The 19,050-nt window shown below is 45.6% G+C and overlaps 1 protein-coding gene across 1 annotated transcript in view; it reads right to left on the bottom strand.

Annotated features, from left to right (window-relative positions):
* Positions 1-19,050, bottom strand: part of TRPM2 (transient receptor potential cation channel subfamily M member 2) — a 1,329,765-nt gene that overhangs the window by 350,414 nt on the left and 960,301 nt on the right. The window contains exon 30 of the mRNA XM_069733764.1: positions 1,642-1,728. Coding sequence (XP_069589865.1) covers positions 1,642-1,728 — 87 coding nt within the window. The remainder of the gene's footprint in view (positions 1-1,641; positions 1,729-19,050) is intronic.

Genomic DNA, 19,050 nt, shown 5'->3' on the forward strand with positions numbered 1-19,050 from the left:
AGGACCGCGCTTAGTTACCCGATGTTTACCCTGGTTACAAGCGTTAAACTAAAAAAAAACAAACAGCACATACTTACATTCTGGTGTCCGTCAGGTCCCTTGCAGTCTCTGCTTCCCGCACTGTGACTGCCGGCCGTAAAGTGAAAGTGAAAGCACAGCCGCTGTGCTCTGCTTTCACTTTACGGCCGGCAGTCACAGTGCTGGAAGCAGACTGCAAGGGACCTGACGGACACCAGAATGTAAGTATGTGCTGTTTGTTTTTTTTTAGTTTAACGCTTGTAACCAGGGTAAACATCGGGTAACTAAGCGCGGTCCTGCGCTTAGTTACCCGATGTTTACCCTGGTTACAAGCGAACGCATCGCTGGATCGCATCGCTAGATCGCTAGATCGGTGTCACACACACCGATCTAGCGATGACAGCGGGAGATCCAGCGATGAAAGAAAGTTCTAAACGATCTGCAAGACGTACGATTCTCAGCAGGATCCCTGATCGCTGCTGCGTGTCAGACACAGCGATATCGTAACGATATCGCTGGAACGTCACGAATCGTACCGTCGTAGCAATCGAAATGTTATAGTGTGACGGTACCCTTAGGAGGTCCACAAATGCATGATCGACTGCACTTTTGTGTATGCCTAAGGCCAGTTTCACACGTCAGTGGCTCCGGTACGTGAGGTGACAGTTTCCTCACGTACCAGAGCCACTGACACATGTAGACACTTAAAAATCAATGCATCTTTTCAGATGTCATTGATTTTTTGCGGACCGTGTCTCCGTGTGCCAAACACGGAGACATGTGTTATGAACTGGTGGTTTAGGAGCAACATGGAACGAGCTCTGAAGGAGGTGGTATCTGTACTGACCGCAAACCCTGAACCTAGCAGCGCAACTAGAAATAGCCGTGGGAGGTACCCCCCCCCCCCCGCTGTGATTAAAATACTCACCTAGCTTCCGGATCCCACCGCAGCGTCCTCTTCTGGCCACAGCCTCTCCTGTATGCGGTCACGTGGGGCCGCCGATTACAATCATGAATATGCGGCTCCACCTCCCAAAGGGGCGGAGCCGCATATTGAGTTCTGCAATCGGCGGCCCCACGTGACCGCATACAGGAGAAGCTGCGGCCAGAAGAGGACGCTGCGGCGAGGGATCCGGAAGCTAGGTGAGTATTTTAATCACAGTGGGGGGGGGGCACACAGGGGGTTGGGGGGGTTTGACCTGGATCTGCATTTTAAACACTAATATTCATATGTTCCCTGCAGCAAACGCTGCTGCAGGGAACATATGAATGGGGCTTCAGCACGATGCCGGGGACAGCGCTAAACTTTAGCGCTGTCTCCGGCACGCTCCGTGTGGTACCCAGTGGGCACACGGGCGGCACACGTGTGCCGCACGTGTGCCACACTGATGTACCACGTGTGCACACGGACACGCATAACTCCAGTACCGTCTTTGTACGGTACTGGAATTATCTGGACGTTTGAAACCGGCCTAACAATTTAAGACATTGCAGGTGCTGAGGCCTGACAAAGTCGAACGTGACTCCATGTGTCTCATTAGAAACCTCCACATAAATGCTCAGTGTGGATAAGCTTAATTTCTTTGGAAATGAACATTATTAAAAAGTGTTATGTCTACATACTGTGTAATTATAGGGTGAATGGCATGATTTGGTCCAAACCAACTAAGACTTCCTCTGCCTTTAAGACCAGTTCTTCCAAAGGGATTCCTAGCACAAGCAGAAAACAGGACAAACAATAAGAAAAAAAAAATCTTTATACATACATTATTACGTTGTAATAACTCTGTCAAAGCAATCAAATTAATTAAAAGGAATAGACTGGCATGTACAAGTTTGGACACCACTGGTCAAAATTACTGTTATTGTGAACAGATAAGCAAGATGAAAATAAAATGATGTCTAAAAAGCCTGAAGTTAGAGGTTGTCTGAACAAAATTGATAAGTCTGCAGTCATATTGTGTGATTGCAGATTTATGAATTCCCCCAGCGCACGCACTGTGCACTGCGGGGATTCGTTGGTTTCAGACAGGGGAATGTCTGAGAGAGAAAATACCCAAACATGACACTATTCTGAAAACTGCACCCCTCAAGGTGCTTAAAACCACATTCATGAAATTTACTAATCCTTGAGGTGCTTTACAGCAATTTTTGGAATGTGGAAGAAAAACATGAACATTTAACTTTTTGTCACAAAAATTTTACATTAGAACCATTTATTTTTATTTTTACAAGGCTATTGTCTCCTGAGCATGCTGATACCCCACATGTGCGAGAAAACCACTGTTTGGGCACACAGCACGGCTTGGAAGGGAGGAGTGCTAATTTTTTTTTTTTTTTAAATAACATTTGTTGGAATAATTAGTGGTCGCCAATAGGGTTGAGCGAAACGGATCGGACATTTTCCTAAATCGCCGACTTTTGGCAAAGTCGGGTTTCGTGAAACCCGACCCGATCCCACTGTGGGATCTGCCATGAGGTCGGCGATCTGTGCGCCAAAGTCGCATTTCGTATGACGCTGTAAGCGCCATTTCTCAGCCAATGAAGGAGCACGCAGAGTGTGCGCAGCTTGATGACATAGGTCTCGGTCCCCACCATCTTAGAGAAGGGCATGGCAATGATTGGCTTGCTTTCTGCGGCGTCACAGGGGCTATAAAGGGACGTTCCCGCCGACCGCCATCTTACTTCTGCCGATCTGAGCATAGGGAGAGGTTGCTGCAGCTTCGTCAGAAGCAGGGATATACTTAGGGAGGGAATATTAACCCAAACACCGCTTGTGCTGTAGCGATTTCCACTGTCCAACACCACCTTTTCTTTGCAGGGACAGTGTTTTTTTTTTTTTTTTTGGGGGGGGGGTGCATCAGCTCTGTAGCTTCTTAGGCTGCCCTATAAGGCTCCCTGATAGCTGCATTGCTGTGTGCACGCCGCTGTGTAAACCAACTGCTCTTTTCAAAGCAAAAATCTTGTTGCTTTTTTCTGCGCAGTTATCTAGTTTCTTTGTCCACACTGTTTTGTGTGCAGTGCACTGTGCTGCAGTCCTTTTTATTGCTGCCACACTTGTCCTTTGATCATTGTAGGGAGATTGAAATTCTACTACAGCCCTTGTATTTTTTATATATCTGCCAGCCACGTTCTGCCTTGTACATTGTGTGGTGTCATACACTGGGCCTGTTTTTTCCTGCAGTCTCCCACAAAAAAAGGGAGCTTTAAATTGCCACCAAGTGGATCAACGTGAGTTCTGTTTGGCGTATATCTGCCAGCCACGTTCTGCCTTGTCCATTGTGTGGTATAATACACAGTGTTGTTTTTTTTCCTGCAGTCTCCCATCCCAAAAAAAAAAGGGGGAGCTTTAAATTGCCACTTAGTGGATCTACGTGAGTTCTGTTTGGCGTATATCTGCCACCCACCTTCTGCTTTGCACATTGTGTGTAGTTTAACACAAAGGGCCTGTTTTTTCCTGCAGTCTCCCACAAAAAAAAATAAAAAGGGTGCTTTAAATTGCCACTAAGTGGATTAACGTAAGTTCTGTTTGGCGTATATTGGCCACCCACGTTCTGCTTTGTACATTGTGTGTAGTTTAACACACAGGGCCTGTTTTGTCCTGTAGTCTCCCACAAAAAAGGGTGCTTTAAATTGCCACTAAGTGGATTAACGTGAGTTCTGTTTGGCGTATATCTGCCACCCACGTTCTGCTTTGTACATTGTGTGTAGTTTAACGCACAGGGCCTGTTTTTTCCTGCAGTCTCCCACAAAAAAAATAAAAAGGGTGCTTTAAATAGCCACTAAGTTGATCAACGTGAGTTCTGTTTGGCGTATGTCTGCCAGCCACGTTCTGCCTTGTCCATTGTGTGGTATAATACACAGTGTTGTTTTTTTCCTGCAGTCTCCCATCCAAAAAAAAAAGGGGGAGCTTTAAATTGCCACTTAGTGGATCTACGTGAGTTCTGTTTGGCGTATATCTGCCACCCACATTCTGCCTTGTACATTGTGTGTAGTTTAACACACAGGGCCTTTTTTTTCCTGCAATCTCCCACGAAAAAAAAAATAAAAGGGTGCTTTAAATTGCCACTAAGTGGATTAACGTGAGTTCTGTTTGGCGTATATCTGCCACTCACGTTCTGCATTGTACATTGTGTGTAGTTTAATACACAGGGCCTGTTTTTTCCTGCAGTCTCCCACCCAAAAAAGGGTGCTTTAAATTGCCACTATGTGGATCTACATGAGTTCTGTTTGGCGTATATCTGCCAGCCACGTTCTGCCTTGTCTATTGTGTGCTGTAATACACAGTGTTTTTTTTTCCTGCAGCCTCCCATCCAAAAAAAAGGGAGCTTTAAATTGCCACTTAGTGGATCTACGTGAGTTCTGTTTGGCGTATATCTGCCACCCACCTTCTGCTTTGCACATTGTGTGTAGTTTAACACAAAAGGCCTGTTTTTTCCTGCAGTCTCCCACAAAAAAAAATAAAAAGGGTGCTTTAAATTGCCACTAAGTGGATTAACGTAAGTTCTGTTTGGCGTATATTGGCCACCCACGTTCTGCTTTGTACATTGTGTGTAGTTTAACACACAGGGCCTGTTTTGTCCTGTAGTCTCCCACAAAAAAGGGTGCTTTAAATTGCCACTAAGTGGATTAACGTGAGTTCTGTTTGGCGTATATCTGCCACCCACGTTCTGCTTTGTACATTGTGTGTAGTTTAACGCACAGGGCCTGTTTTTTCCTGCAGTCTCCCACAAAAAAAATAAAAAGGGTGCTTTAAATAGCCACTAAGTTGATCAACGTGAGTTCTGTTTGGCGTATATCTGCCAGCCACGTTCTGCCTTGTCCATTGTGTGGTATAATACACAGTGTTGTTTTTTTCCTGCAGTCTCCCATCCAAAAAAAAAAGGGGGAGCTTTAAATTGCCACTTAGTGGATCTACGTGAGTTCTGTTTGGCGTATATCTGCCACCCACATTCTGCCTTGTACATTGTGTGTAGTTTAACACACAGGGCCTTTTTTTTCCTGCAATCTCCCACGAAAAAAAAAATAAAAGGGTGCTTTAAATTGCCACTAAGTGGATTAACGTGAGTTCTGTTTGGCGTATATCTGCCACTCACGTTCTGCCTTGTACATTGTGTGTAGTTTAATACACAGGGCCTGTTTTTTCCTGCAGTCTCCCACCCAAAAAAGGGTGCTTTAAATTGCCACTATGTGGATCTACATGAGTTCTGTTTGGCGTATATCTGCCAGCCACGTTCTGCCTTGTCTATTGTGTGCTGTAATACACAGTGTTTTTTTTTCCTGCAGCCTCCCATCCAAAAAAAAGGGAGCTTTAAATAGCCACTTAGTGGATCTACGTGAGTTCTGTTTGGCGTATATCTGCCAGCCACGTTCTGCCTTGTCCATTGTGTGGTGTAATACACAGGGCCTGTTTCTTCCTACAGTCTCCCACCCAAAAAAAGGGAGCATTAAATAGCCACTAAGTGGATCTACGTGAGTTCTGTTTGGCGTATATCTGCCAGCCACGTTCTGCCTTGTCCATTGTGTGGTGTAATACACAGGGCCTGTTTTTTCCTGCAGTCTCCAGTCCCCAAAAAAAGGGAGCTTTAAATTGCCACTTAGTGGATCTACGTGAGTTCTGTTTGGCGTATATCTGCCTGCCACGTTCTGCCTTGTCCATTGTGTGGTGTAATACACAGGGCCTGTTTTCTCCTGCTGTCTTCCTGCCAAAAAAGGGAGATATAAATTCTCCAATAGTTAATATACCTTCTACCTTGTGTAACAGTAGCATATAACGCTTGTTATTTTGGTAACATTTCTGCAAAAATGAGGAAGTCTGGTGGAAGAGGCCGTGGGCGGTCATTGCCAGCTGGTACTGATGGTGGTGGTGGTAGTGGAGCATCTGGTGGTACTGGGAAAACCAAGATAGCACCAAATGCTTGAGGTGTAGAGGCAGCGTTATCGTCTGGCTACACAAGGCCTCGAAGGCTCCCTTATCTGGGAGTAGGAAAACAGCTTTTAAAGCCAGAGCAGCAGGAACAAGTTTTGGCTTTCCTTGCTGACTCAGCCTCCAGCTCTTTCACCTCCTCTTCAGAAGCTTCGACATCTAAAACCAGTGAGTCGTCAGTGGATGCTCCATATCTGGAAAAAATTGCTTCCTTGTGTCCTTCACCCAAAACAAAAGTGAAGGATGCGGCAGGCAACACTACACTTTACTCCATGGAGCTCTTTACACATACCGTGCCTGGGTTAGAGAGGGAAATTGTTAAAAGCCCATTACAGGAAGAATCAGACATGGAGTGCACAGATGCACAGCCACAGCTTGATTATTATGCTGTTCCATTGACTCAGATCACAACTTTGCCCTCGCAGTGTACTGATCCCGAATCTGACCCTGATGAGACTATGGTGCCCAGTCCTGAACGCTATAGCACCTTACATGGTGACACAGAGGACGGTGCACATGACATTGAAGAGGAGGTGATAGATGATCCAGTTGTTGACCCAGATTGGCAGCCACTGGGGGAAGAGGGTGCCGCAGCCTGGAGCTCAGAAGCGGAGGAGGATGATCTGCAGCAGCCATCTTCATCGCAAAAGTTGTCATCTGGCAGACCCGCATCAGGCCCAAAACGTGTGTCAAAAACCACAACAGGTGTAGGACAGCATTGCAATCCGGTGGCAGTAGCACGGCGTGCAAAGCCTGAAAAGTTATTCCATAGTAGGATGAGTGCAGTGTGGCAATTTTTTAACCAAGATCCGAATGATCAGTCCAAAGTTACATGTAAGAAATGCTCCAAGACTTTTAGCAGAGGGCAGATTGTTCAAAATTTAAATACAACGTACATGCATAGACATCTAACCAGCAGGCACTTGGAAGCATGGACTAACTACCAATTGTCCCGTACCGTCGGTGCACCTGCTCATATTGAAGCTAGTCAGCAATGCAACATTGCTTCCCTAACTGAAAGCCCACCGGTTATGACACCACCAGTAGCAAATGTGGAGCTATTGTCGCAAGGCCAAAGCAGTCAGGGAATCGCAAGGTTCTTGGTTGGAAACACTGTAGGTAGGCACACATCAAGAATACCATCGCCAAGCCTCTCTCAATCTGCCATGTCCACCACCACCCCCGCTAGTTCCACCATATGCAGCTCTCCAGTCCAGCTCAGCCTAAAAGAGACTCTCGATAGGTCCATTACCGCACACTGGGTTAATGTGGTGGATGCAGGGTCCACAGGGGACAACAATACTGGCACAGTTCTGCCTAGCCCACAGTCTAGGAAACAGTTGGCTGTAGGCGTTTGCTCCTCCTCCTTCTCCTCCTCCTCCAGAAGTGAAAGCGCGTCCACAGAGTGCAGTCGCACGACCATTCCATCCGCAGCTGTCAGTCTTGCACCCGTGGTGTCCCATTATGGAACAGCTAGTGGGAAGCGTCAACAGGCTGTGCTGCAAATGAAGTGTTTGGGCGACAACAGACACACCGCGGAAGTACTGGCCGAGTACTTGCAGCAACAAATTGAGTCATGGCTGGGCAGTGTACATCTTGAGGCAGGCAAGGTAATCAGTGATAACGGAAGGAATTTTATGGCTGCCATAGCCCTTTCAGAACTGAAACACACACCTTGCCTGGCTCACACATTGAACCTGGTGGTGCAGTGTTTCCTCAAGAATTACCCAGATTTACCAGTGCTGCTCCTGGAGGTGCGCAGACTTTGCTCGCACATCCGCCAGTCGCCCGTACGCTCCAGCCGTATGCTTAACCTTCAGCGATCACTGAATCTTCCCCAGCACCGCCTAATAATCGACGTGGCAGCAAGGTGCAACTCCACACTGCACATGCTTCAGAGGCTGTGCGAACAGAAGCGTGCTGTAATGTATTTGTGGGAGGATACACATACACGGGCAGGCAGTTGGATGGCAGACATGGAGTTGCCTGGTGTGCAGTGGTCGAAGGTCCAAGACCTCTGTCAAGTCCTTGGACGGCTGGTCAGTGCGGACGACGCCATCATAAGCATGAGCATCCCACTAATGCGTCTGCTGATGCAAAGTTTGACGCACATCAAGGAGCAGGCGTCTGAGGCCGAGGAGGAGGGAAGCCTTGATGACAGTCAGCCATTGTCTGCTCAGGGAACTTTCCTGGACAAGATGGCGGACAAAGAGGAGGAGGAGGAGGATGATGAGAGGGCTGAATATTTATGGGAGGAGGATGCTTCACAGTGGGCAATAGAAACTGGTGGCATTGCAAGGTCAGGTACAGGGTTTTTGCGTGCCACAAGTGATGTAGATTTTTAAGAAAGTGCTCCTCAACCCAGCACAAGCAGTGAATTGACACCTGGAACTTTGGCCCACAAGGCAGAGTATGCCTTCCGTATCCTAAAACGGGACCCCCACATTAACAAAATGATGACTGATGACGATTACTGGTTAGCATGCCTCCTGGATCCAAGATATAAAGGCAAATTACAAAGTATCATGCCACATTAGAACCTTGAGCAAATATTGGCTACCAAACAAGCAACTCTTGTAGACCATTTGGTTCTGGCATTCGCAGCACACAGCGGCGCTGATGGTTCTCACACGAGCAGTCGGGGGCAACATGGCAGAGGTGTTAGATGTGCACAAAGCCGAAGTGACATTGGACAGCGGGGATTTATGACCAGGTTGTGGAGTGATTTCGCAATGACCGCAGACACGACAGGTACTGCTGCATCAATGCAAAGTAACAGGAGACAGCATTTGTCCAGTAGGGTTACCAACTATTTTTCCGCCACTATCGATGTTCTCCCTCACAGGTCATTCCCCTTTAGTTACTGGGCATCTAAACTAGACACCTGGCCCGAATTGGCAGAATATGCATTACAGGAGCTCGCTTGCCCAGCTGCTAGTGTGCTCTCAGAGTCTTCAGTGTTGCTGGTTCAATACTGACCGAAAAAAGGACACATCTGGCTCCCCAAAATGTTGATGATCTAACCTTCAATAAAATGAACCAATCATGGATTTCGAATTATTTTGCCCCACATTCACCTGCAGACACGTAGCTTGCTTGAAAAATTGCTTGTATTTGGCCTCCTCTTACTGACTGCTCCAATTCCGCCATTTGCAGGTGCCGAATGTCCATCATAGGCCATTTTTATACCTCCCTAAATGGGCTGACTCCAACCTCAGGTCCGTGGTCACTACTTGGCGCAAGCACCCGTGCGAGTGTCGTTTGCTTGGACAAGTGTGTGTGCCCACTCTTGGGCGACGGCACTGCCACAGGGTCCCACATAATACAATGAAGTGTCTCTGACGGTGGTGGTGCACAACCAACGTCAGACACACCGTCGTAATATGAGGTGCCATGTGCCAGTACCGTCACCCACGAGAGAGTGTTTCCCCCAGCTCGAACTGTGCTCTACCACTTGCAAAACTTACCTGCCCCACCACTGTGTAGTCTGTGCTGTTAAATCCTTAAATGGCACTGCCATTACAAATTTGTTGCAATGATAGATGATAGTTAAATATACAGGGGCCCTTGCTTCCTTTTTGACCCCTTAAAGGGAACCTGTCACCCCGAAAATCGCGGGTGAGGTAAGCCCACCGGCATCAGGGGCTTATCTACAGCATTCTGTAATGCTGTAGATAAGCCCCCGATGTTACCTGAAAAAAGAGAAAAAGACGTTATATTATACTCACCCAGGGGCGGTCCCGCTGCTGGTCAGGTCAGATGGGCGTCTCCAGTCCGCTGCAGCGCCTCCTATCTTCTTTCCATGACGTCCTCTTCTGATCTTCAGCCACGGCTCCGGCGCAGGCGTACTTTGCTCTGCCCTCTTGAGGGCAGAGGATAGTACTGCAGTGCGCAGACGCCGGAAAGGTCAGAGGCCCGGCGCCTGCGCACTGCAGTACTTTGTCTGCCCTCAACAGGGCAGAGCAAAGTACAACTGCGCCGGAGCCGTGGCTGAAGATCAGAAGAGGACGTCATGGAAAGAAGATAGGAGGCGCCGCAGCGGACCGGAGACGCCCATCTGACCTGACCAGCAGCGGGACCGCCCCTGGGTGAGTATAATATAACGTCTTTTTCTCCTTTTTCAGGTAACATCGGGGGCTTATCTACAGCATTACAGAATTGTACATTACAGAATTACAGCTTGGTGTTCTCCACAGAATAAAGGTGATCTTAAATTTACAGGCTTTCAGCCTATATCAAATATTAAACTGCATTTGGCCTACTTACTTATTAAGGCCTACTAACTGTGTCTGCCTCCCATTACTGTTGTCCTCTACTGAACAAAGCCGAGCCTCAATTTTCATCCGGTGTCAGATATTTAACTGCATTTGGCCTACTTCTTTGGTTGGGCCTACAAATGGTGTGAGCCGCAGCTTGGTGTTCTCCACAGAATAAAGGTGATCTTAAATTTACAGGCTTTCAGCCTATATCAAATATTAAACTGCATTTGGCCTACTTGCTTGGTTGGGCCTACTAGCGGTGTCTGCGGCTGCTTGGTGTTCTCCTCCACTTTACAAAGCTGAGCTTCAATCTTCAGGCTTTCGGCCTACATCACATATTACACTGAATTTCGGCTACTGGTTTGGTTGGGCGTACTAATGGTGTTTTCGGCTGCTTGGTGTTCTCCTCCACTTTACAAAGCTGAGCTTCAACTTCAGGCTTTCGGTCTACATCACATATTACACTGAATTTGGGCTACTGGTTTGGTTGGGCGTACTAATGGTGTCTGCGACTGCTTGGTGTTCTCCTCCACTTTACAAAGCTGAGCTTCAATCTTCAGGCTTTCAGCCTACATTACATATTACACTGAATTTGGGCTACTGGTTTGGTTGGGCGTACTAATGGTGTCTGCGGCTGCTTGGTGTTCTCCTCCACTTTACAAAGCTGAGCTTCAATCTTCAGGCTTTTGACCTACATCACATATTACACTGAATTTGGGCTACTGGTTTGGTTGGGCATACTAACGTTGTCTGCCGCTGCTTGGTGTTCTCCTCCACTTTACAAAGCTGAGCTTCAATCTTCTGACTTTCGGGCTATATCAGATATTACACTGCATTTGGGCTACTGGTTTGGTTGGGCGTACTAACGATGTCTGCCGCTGCTTGTTGTTCTCCACTAAACAAAGCTGTGCCGCCTGTTTACTCCTGTTACCAATTTTGAACTTCATTTGGCCCACTTTAATACTTGGGCCTACTAACTGTGTCTGCCACTCATTACAGTTTTTCGCCACTGAACAAAGCTATGCCGCCTGTTTAGTCCTGTTGCCAATTTTGAACTGCATTTAGCCTACTTTATTTTTTGGGACTATATCTGTTTCCTCCTCATCCTGCCCATTGGCCAGCCACTGCTACATGAGTCTGCTGGTACACTGACCCAGACCACTACATTCCCCTTGCACTCTACACAGCCAGAATCTGACCCTGCTGAAAGTCAGGTTCCGCTTCCCGCATACTATACCACCTTACACGCGGACAAAGAGGAAGGTCCAGATGAAAGTGCAGGTTCCTTCATCAGGAAGCGCAGAATGGAAGAGGCACCATTTTGGCATTAAGGTTTTGCTGCAATGGTTTGAGGGTCACATTGACAGAGCCCACAAGGTGCCAGGACATCAGAAACCCACCATATATGACCTCATTTTACAAATTACATTCCCTAATTAATTCATCTAACGGTGCAGAGATTATCTTGACACCACATGTGTCACAGATTTTTATTCTATTGGGTGATAAAGAATTATTACATTACAACTAAAATGTTTTAGCCCGAAATTTTTTATTTTTTTAAGGGCTTATATGAAAAAAATGCACCTTAATTCGCTATAGTTTGTTTCTCCTGAGTGTGCCAATACCCTATGTAAACGAGAAATACTCAGAGCTCAGAGGGAGGGAGCGCAATATTATAGTGCAGATTTTACTGTCCTGGTTGGCAAGTGCCATGACCAAATGGGAGAGCCTCTGAAATGCCAGAACAGCAGAACTCCTCATAAGTGCCCGCATTTTACAAAATATATAAATTGATGAACTAATCTAGGATTACAGTGATCGCATTGACATCACAGGCATGCCACAGAATTTTATACCATTGGGCTGTGAAGAAAAAATAATTACATTTTTACCACAAAAAAATTGTTTTATCCACAGATTTAAATTTTTTACAAGGAGAAATGGGTATAAATGGCACCAAAATTTGTCCCATAATTTCTGATGAATGTAGAAATGCCCCATATGTGGCTGTGCAACACTATTTAGCCATACGGCCAGACTCAAGAGGTACGCAAAACTATTTGCCTCCTGAAGCGCAGATTTTTGTAGAATAGTTTTCGGACCCCATATACAGAGCCACTAAACGCTAGCAGAGCAGAATCCTCCATCAAGTGTCTCCATTTTGGAAATTATACCGCTTTGCAAATGTATCCAGAGATGTAATGACTATTTTGATACCATGGGTGTTTTCCAGAAACAAGCATCAGTGGATGTTGCTGAGTGAATGGCAAACTGCCATTGTAGAGACTAGTACCTTGTAGGGACCAGTACATTATAGTGACCAGTACATTGTGCCCAGCTCATGCTTCTGGAGACACACACATGCAAATTAGGCTAGCTCTCATTGCTACAAAAATGCAAAACATGTTGAATCTAAGTGTGGATTAAGCACATTGGGTTTCAGAAGGGAGAGGGGCATTGGGATTTCTTTGGTTGGCGTGGAGTACCGTAATTACTCTTTTCCAGAGTCTTTGTCCATTGACATGTGATGGACCTGAGTGGGGATTTGTCATTTTTGTGGATTCAGTTGAAGCTTTTATTGGGAGCATTTTAAATAATATTTGGGATCACATTTATCCTGGGCTCTTTGTTAAGCACTTACTTTGGGGTTTCCATCTAAATCGCCGACTGACATGATTCAGGTGAAACCCCCGAGGAATCCACTCACTATAATGAGGCAGCAGAGTTACTCTGGACTCTGTCTGTTTAGCGATTTCCTTCAGTTCAGAAGTGCACAAAACTGTGGTGGACCACCCTTTTATGCACGCCTAAAAAAACAGATAGTGCCGTATCATAGGCTGCCAGACGGCATCCACAGTACCTCCCCATATGCCTCATTAGAGGGAATTTTCCACCAGGGCTTCCATCTGAATCACGTATAAAACTTACATGGAAACCCCGGTGTAAGCGCTCAGCGTAGAGCGCAGGATAAATGTGAGCCAAACCTTACTGTGATCTTTGGGAGGCAGAATGAAAAAATCAACAGAAGGTGAAGAAATGGTTCTATTTATATTTTACGCCGTTCCTCATGAGGAATAAGTGATTATGCAACTTTATTCTTTGGCTCAGCGTGATTACAGTAATGCCAGGTTTATATAGTTTTTTTATGTTTGCCAGTGGTCACACACTAAAAAGTGCTTTTTATTGCAAAAAGTATTGCCACATTTTGAGGGCTATAGTTTTTCCATATTTTGTCCGTTATGTGATGGCTTTTTTCTTGAAGGATGAGTTGACTTTTTTTGGTAACATTTTCACATGACTTTTTTTATCGCTTTATATTCTGATTTTTTTGAGACAGAATAAAAAAAACCATCAATTCAGTAATTCTTTTTTTTAATGCCATTCTGCAAATGGGAAAATTGATAAGGCAGCTTTATTCTTTGGGCCAGTGTGATTACAGTGATACCACATTTATTTTTTTTTATATTTCCGTGCTTTTACACAGTTAAAACTATTTTACACAAAAATATATTTTGCATAGCTTCATTCTGAGAGCTATAACTTTTTTTTTTATGTAATCACTTTTATTTAATCGCATTTAATTCCACTCTTTGTTCAGCAATATGATGAAAAAGCATGGATATTGACCCAGTTTTAATAATTTTTTATTGTGCTCACTGAAGCGGTTAACTAGTAGGAAAGTTTTATGGGGTGGGTCATCACTGTCGCAGCGATACAAAACGTCTACCTTTTTTGTTTATTTTTTGATAACATAATAATAGAAATGCATCAGTACAATATTATTTTCTGATTTTTTTTTTAAATATCTTTAACATTTTTTTTAAGTTTTTTACTTTGTCCCAGTATAGGACTTTTACTTTCAGCAGTCTGATTACAGTTATATTCCATTGCAATGCACAAGCAGTGCAATAGACTGTAGCAATCAGTGCTGCACTGAGACAAGCCACTGAAACCATGTTCTGAGTATGGTCTGAGGGGCTTGCTATAGTCTTGTGACCCAAATGTTGTCATGACAACATGGGGTCACGATGGCAACGATCAGGCCCCCCACTATGATGTTGCGGGGGCGCCGATCGGAGTGAAGCTAAGTGCTGGGAATGCAGTCTGAGTGATCAGCAGTAACCTCAATGATGTCACCGCTAGTCACTGAGACTGCGCTCGTAGTTCAGTCACGAGTGGCTCTCAGCCTGGAAGGTCACATTTGGCACCGTCTAGGTTGAAAACTGTTTATCCCCAGACATGGATTATGGCATGGGACAGAGTGACGGACAGGTGAGGGATACTGTTTATTTGTTATTATTTTTGTTTTATTACCGGAGACGAGGCATTTAGTGGAATTATTTGTTAGGGGAGTATAACTGTGTTTGTTATTTTTAAATAAAACAAGGAAAAGTGTGTTGTTTTTATTTCAAATGAAAGACTTGCTGTGTCTTTATTTACACTATAATGATAGGATTAGTAATGGTTAAGTGTCTTATAGATACCTCTCCATTAATAATCCATGGACTTGATGCTACCTGACAATACAAAGGTGACATCAACCCCACAAATATAAACCCCACTGCCACTGTAGCAGGGCAATTAGGAAGAGTCAGGAAAAGTGCCAAAATTAGCGTATCTAATAGATGTGCCTTTTCTGGGTTGCTGCAGGCTGCTAGTTTTTAGGCTGGAATTTACCAGCCCACAGCTGTCTGCTTTGCTTGGCTGGTTGTCAAAAATGGGCTTGCTAACGCTAACAGCTGAGGGTTGCAGCCCCCAGATATCAGTTTTCCTTGCTGTTTATTGTTTATCAAAAATAAAAAGGGAACCCATGCCAGTTTTTGTTTTTATTTATTTACAGCGCAGGAACTGGCTGATGAATACTTCCATCAGCTGCTCCAGCTCTCACTGTAATTAGCGGCATCAGGTGTCAGCTGATGGGAGCAGTAGTGACCGGAGGTATACTTACATCTCAGATCACAGGTGCGCTGTGATTTGACAGCTTGGGAACCGCGGCTGTCTGAATGGTGGTGATGATTATACCACTGATCAGAAGATGTTTTACCCGCACTGTCATACACATGACACCACGACAAACACCACGTGTTCAGGGGGCTGAACTCAAAAAGTAACATGGACTTCCTGTTGTCCGTGCCCGAACAGCAGGTGTTCGGTATGGATGCTGAACTTTACTGTTCGGGATTGCCCAGCTCTAGTACTGAGTACCATAGAGAGTTGAGCGACTTTTACTTTTTTAGGATCGAGTCGGGTTTCACGAAACCCGACTTTGTGAAAAGTCGGGTCGGGTGAAATCGGCCGATTATTGCGAAATGTCGGGGGCCGACCGAAACACGAAAACCAATGCAAGTCAATGGGGAATCAAAGTCGGCAGTGAGTGGAGGACAGGAAAACACCTACAGTGCCCATTTAAATGCCAAAAACATCAATTCTTATTTCTTAAGCTTGTCAATCTTAATTTACATTATAATAATAGTTAGGCATTGAAAACAGGGGGTCATTTGGCTAAAGTTGTGGGGGGGTAGCGCTGGCTCAAGATTTTCGTGGGCCCAGGAAATGCGGAATATGTCATGGCAGTGGAGCAGGGAGAGGTAAGTATTTCAACTTTGCAAGTGCTGTGATCCTGAGCAAGCAGGGGGGCCCACTAGTTGGCACTGGCACGGGGCCCCTCATAGTACGGCAGTGTGTTTGACGGCAGGTGGCACCTCCCACTGTCAGAGACACTTTTGTGTACTATGAGGGGCCCTGTGCCAGGGCCAACGAGTATGCCCCCCCACCTGATGAAGGAACCTGCACTTTCATCTGCACCTTCCTCTTTGTCCCCATGTAAGGTGGTATAGTATGCGGGAAGGGGAACCTGACTTTCAGCAAGGTCAGTTTCTGGCTGTGTAGAGTGCAAGGGGAATGTAGTGGTCTGGGTCAATGTACCAGCAGACTCATCTATCAGTGGCTGGGCAATGGGCAGGATGAGGAGGAAACACAGATATAGGCCCAAAATAATAAAGTAGGCTAAATGCAGTTCAAAATTGGTAACATGAGTACACAGGCGGCATTTCTTTGTTTTGTGGAGGAGGACAACTGTAATGAGTGGCGCAGACAGACTTAGTAGGCCCAAAAAAGTAAGTAGGCTAAATTCAGTTAAAAATTGGTAACAGGACTAAGCTGGCGGCATTGTTTTGTTCAGCGGAGGACAACTGTAATGAGTGGCTGACACAGTTAGTAGGCCCAAATAATAAAGTGGGCTAAATGTCTGCCAAAAAATTGTTCATAAATAAACAGGTGGCATAGCTAGGTACAGGGGTGGGCTACTCTGCTGAGTAGCAGACAGTGGTAGTTGGCGCAAAGTATTAACTGGTCTAAATGGAGGCCAGGACCCCTGTATATTTTTACTTTCATCTATCATTTCAACAAATTTGTATTGGCAGTGCCATTGAAGGATTAAACAGCACAGACTACACAGTGTTGGAGCAGGGAGAGGTAAGTATTGCAAGTGGTAGAGCACTATTCGAGCTGTGGGGGAACACTCTCTCATGGGCGGCGGTACAGGCCCAGGGCCCCTCATATTACGACGGTGTGTCTGACATTGGTTGTACACCACCACTGTCAGAGACACTTCATTGTACTATGAGGGACCCTGTGCCAGTGCCGCCGCCCAAGAGTGGGCGCACCCACCTGTCCAGGCAAACGGCACTTGCACGGGTGCTTGCGCCAAGTGGTGACCACGGCCCTCTGGGGGGAGTCAGCCCATTTAGGGAGGTATAAAAATGGCCTATGGTGGACATTCAGCAGCTTCAAATGGAGGAATTGGAGCATTCAGTAAGAGGAGGCCAAAAGCAAGACATTTTTCAGACAAGCTACGTGTTAGCAGGGGAAGGTGGGGCAAAATAATTTGAAATCCATGATTGGCTCATTTTAATGAAGGTTAGATCATCAACATTCTGGGTAGCCACACGTGTCCTTTTTTCGGTCAGTATTGAACCAGCAGCACTGAAGACTCTTTCTGATAGCACAATAGCAGAAGGGCAAGCGAGCTCCTGTAATGCATATTCTGCCAATTCAGGCCAGGTGTCTATTTTAGATGCCCAGTAATCAAAGGGGAATGACCTGTGAGGGAGAACATCGATAAGGGAGGAAAAATAGTTTGTAACCATACTGGACAAATGCTGTCTCCTGTCACTTTGAATCGATGCAGCAGTACCTGTTGTCTCTGCGGTCATTGCGAAATCACTCCACAACCTGGTCATAAAACCCCTCTGCCCAATGCCACTTCGGATTTGTCCACCTCTAACACCTCTGCCATATTGCCCTCTACAGCTCGTGTGAGAACCATCACCGCCGCTGTGTGCTAGGAATGCCTGAACCAAACGGTCTACATGAGTTGCTTGTTTGGTAGCCAATATTTGCTCAAGGTTCTCATGTGGCATGATATTTTGTAATTTTCCTTTATATCGTGGATCCAGGAGGCAGGCCAACCAGTAATCGTTCGTCATCTGTCATCATTTTGATAATGCGGGGGTCCCTTTTTAGGATACGCAAGGCATACTCAGCCATGTGGGCCAATGTTCCAGGTGTCAATTCACTGCTTGTGCTGGGTTGAGGAGCACTTTCTTGCAAATCAACATCACTTGTGTCCTGCAAAAACCCTGTACCTGACCTTGCAACACCACCAGTTTCTATTACCCCCTGAGAAGCATCCTCCTCCCATAAATATTCATCCTCCTCCTCCTCTTCGTCCGCCACCTTGTCCAGGAGAGTTCCCTGAACAGACAATGGCTAACTTTCATCAATGCTTCCCTCCTCCTCAGCTGCAGACGCCTGCTCCTTAATGTGCGTCAAAATTTGCATCAGCAGACGCATTAGTGGGATGCTCATGCTTATGATGGCGTCGTCTGCCCTTTCCAGCCGTGAGCATTCCTTAAAACACTGAAGGAATTGACAGACGTCATGTAGCTTCGACCACTGCACACCAGACAATTCCATGCCTGCCATCCAATTGCCTGCCCGTGTATGTGTATCCTCCCACAAATAAATTTCAGCACGCCTCTGTTCGCACAGCCTCTGAAGCATGTGCAGTGTGGAGTTCCACCTTGTTGCAACGTCGATTATTAGGCGGTGCTGGGGAAGATTCAGCTATCGCTGATGGTTCAGCATACGGCTGGAGTGAACGGGCAACCGGTGGATGTGCGAGCAAAGTCTTTGCACCTTCAGGAGCAGGGCTGGTAACACCAGATGATTTTTCAGGAAGCACTGCACCACCAGGTTCAAGGTGTGAGCCAGGCAAGGTATGTGTTTCAGCACAACCTATAAACTTTCCCCCCTTGCAAGGGAAATCAAACCCCCTTTGTTTTTACACGGGGAATATATGCTCCCAAAACAGCAGGAAATATATATATACCTATAGAGATATAGTCCTGATCCTCAAAAAATCAAAAGAAAAAATAGAATTCTAAGGACTACATATAAAAATGGGAGCAAAACACCAGAGTATATAAATATAACAATTTTTATTACATATCATGTTAATAATCAATACATCACATAAATAGTAACTCTGAGAAAACCAAAGAGCAGACAAAAAAACAGAAGAAAAACATAATACCAGGCAGCAAAAACGCAGGAAAAATTGCACACCACTACAGATATCTTAGTATAAACAGCCCCCAACAGGGATACCATATGTAAATCCAGCCATAGTTAATTAAGTCAAAAAAGAGGACTTAATAAAAGATGGTATTAAAAGGAGCAGAAAAAGTATGGACTATATTGTGCACCAGGATACTGCACTGATAAAGCTGCTAACATAACGGGTACAGTAGAAGGTAAGCATAAATATCTAATCCTACTATA

The sequence above is a fragment of the Ranitomeya imitator genome, chromosome 7, assembly GCF_032444005.1.
Source record: "Ranitomeya imitator isolate aRanImi1 chromosome 7, aRanImi1.pri, whole genome shotgun sequence".
NCBI classification, from domain to species: domain Eukaryota; kingdom Metazoa; phylum Chordata; class Amphibia; order Anura; family Dendrobatidae; genus Ranitomeya; species Ranitomeya imitator.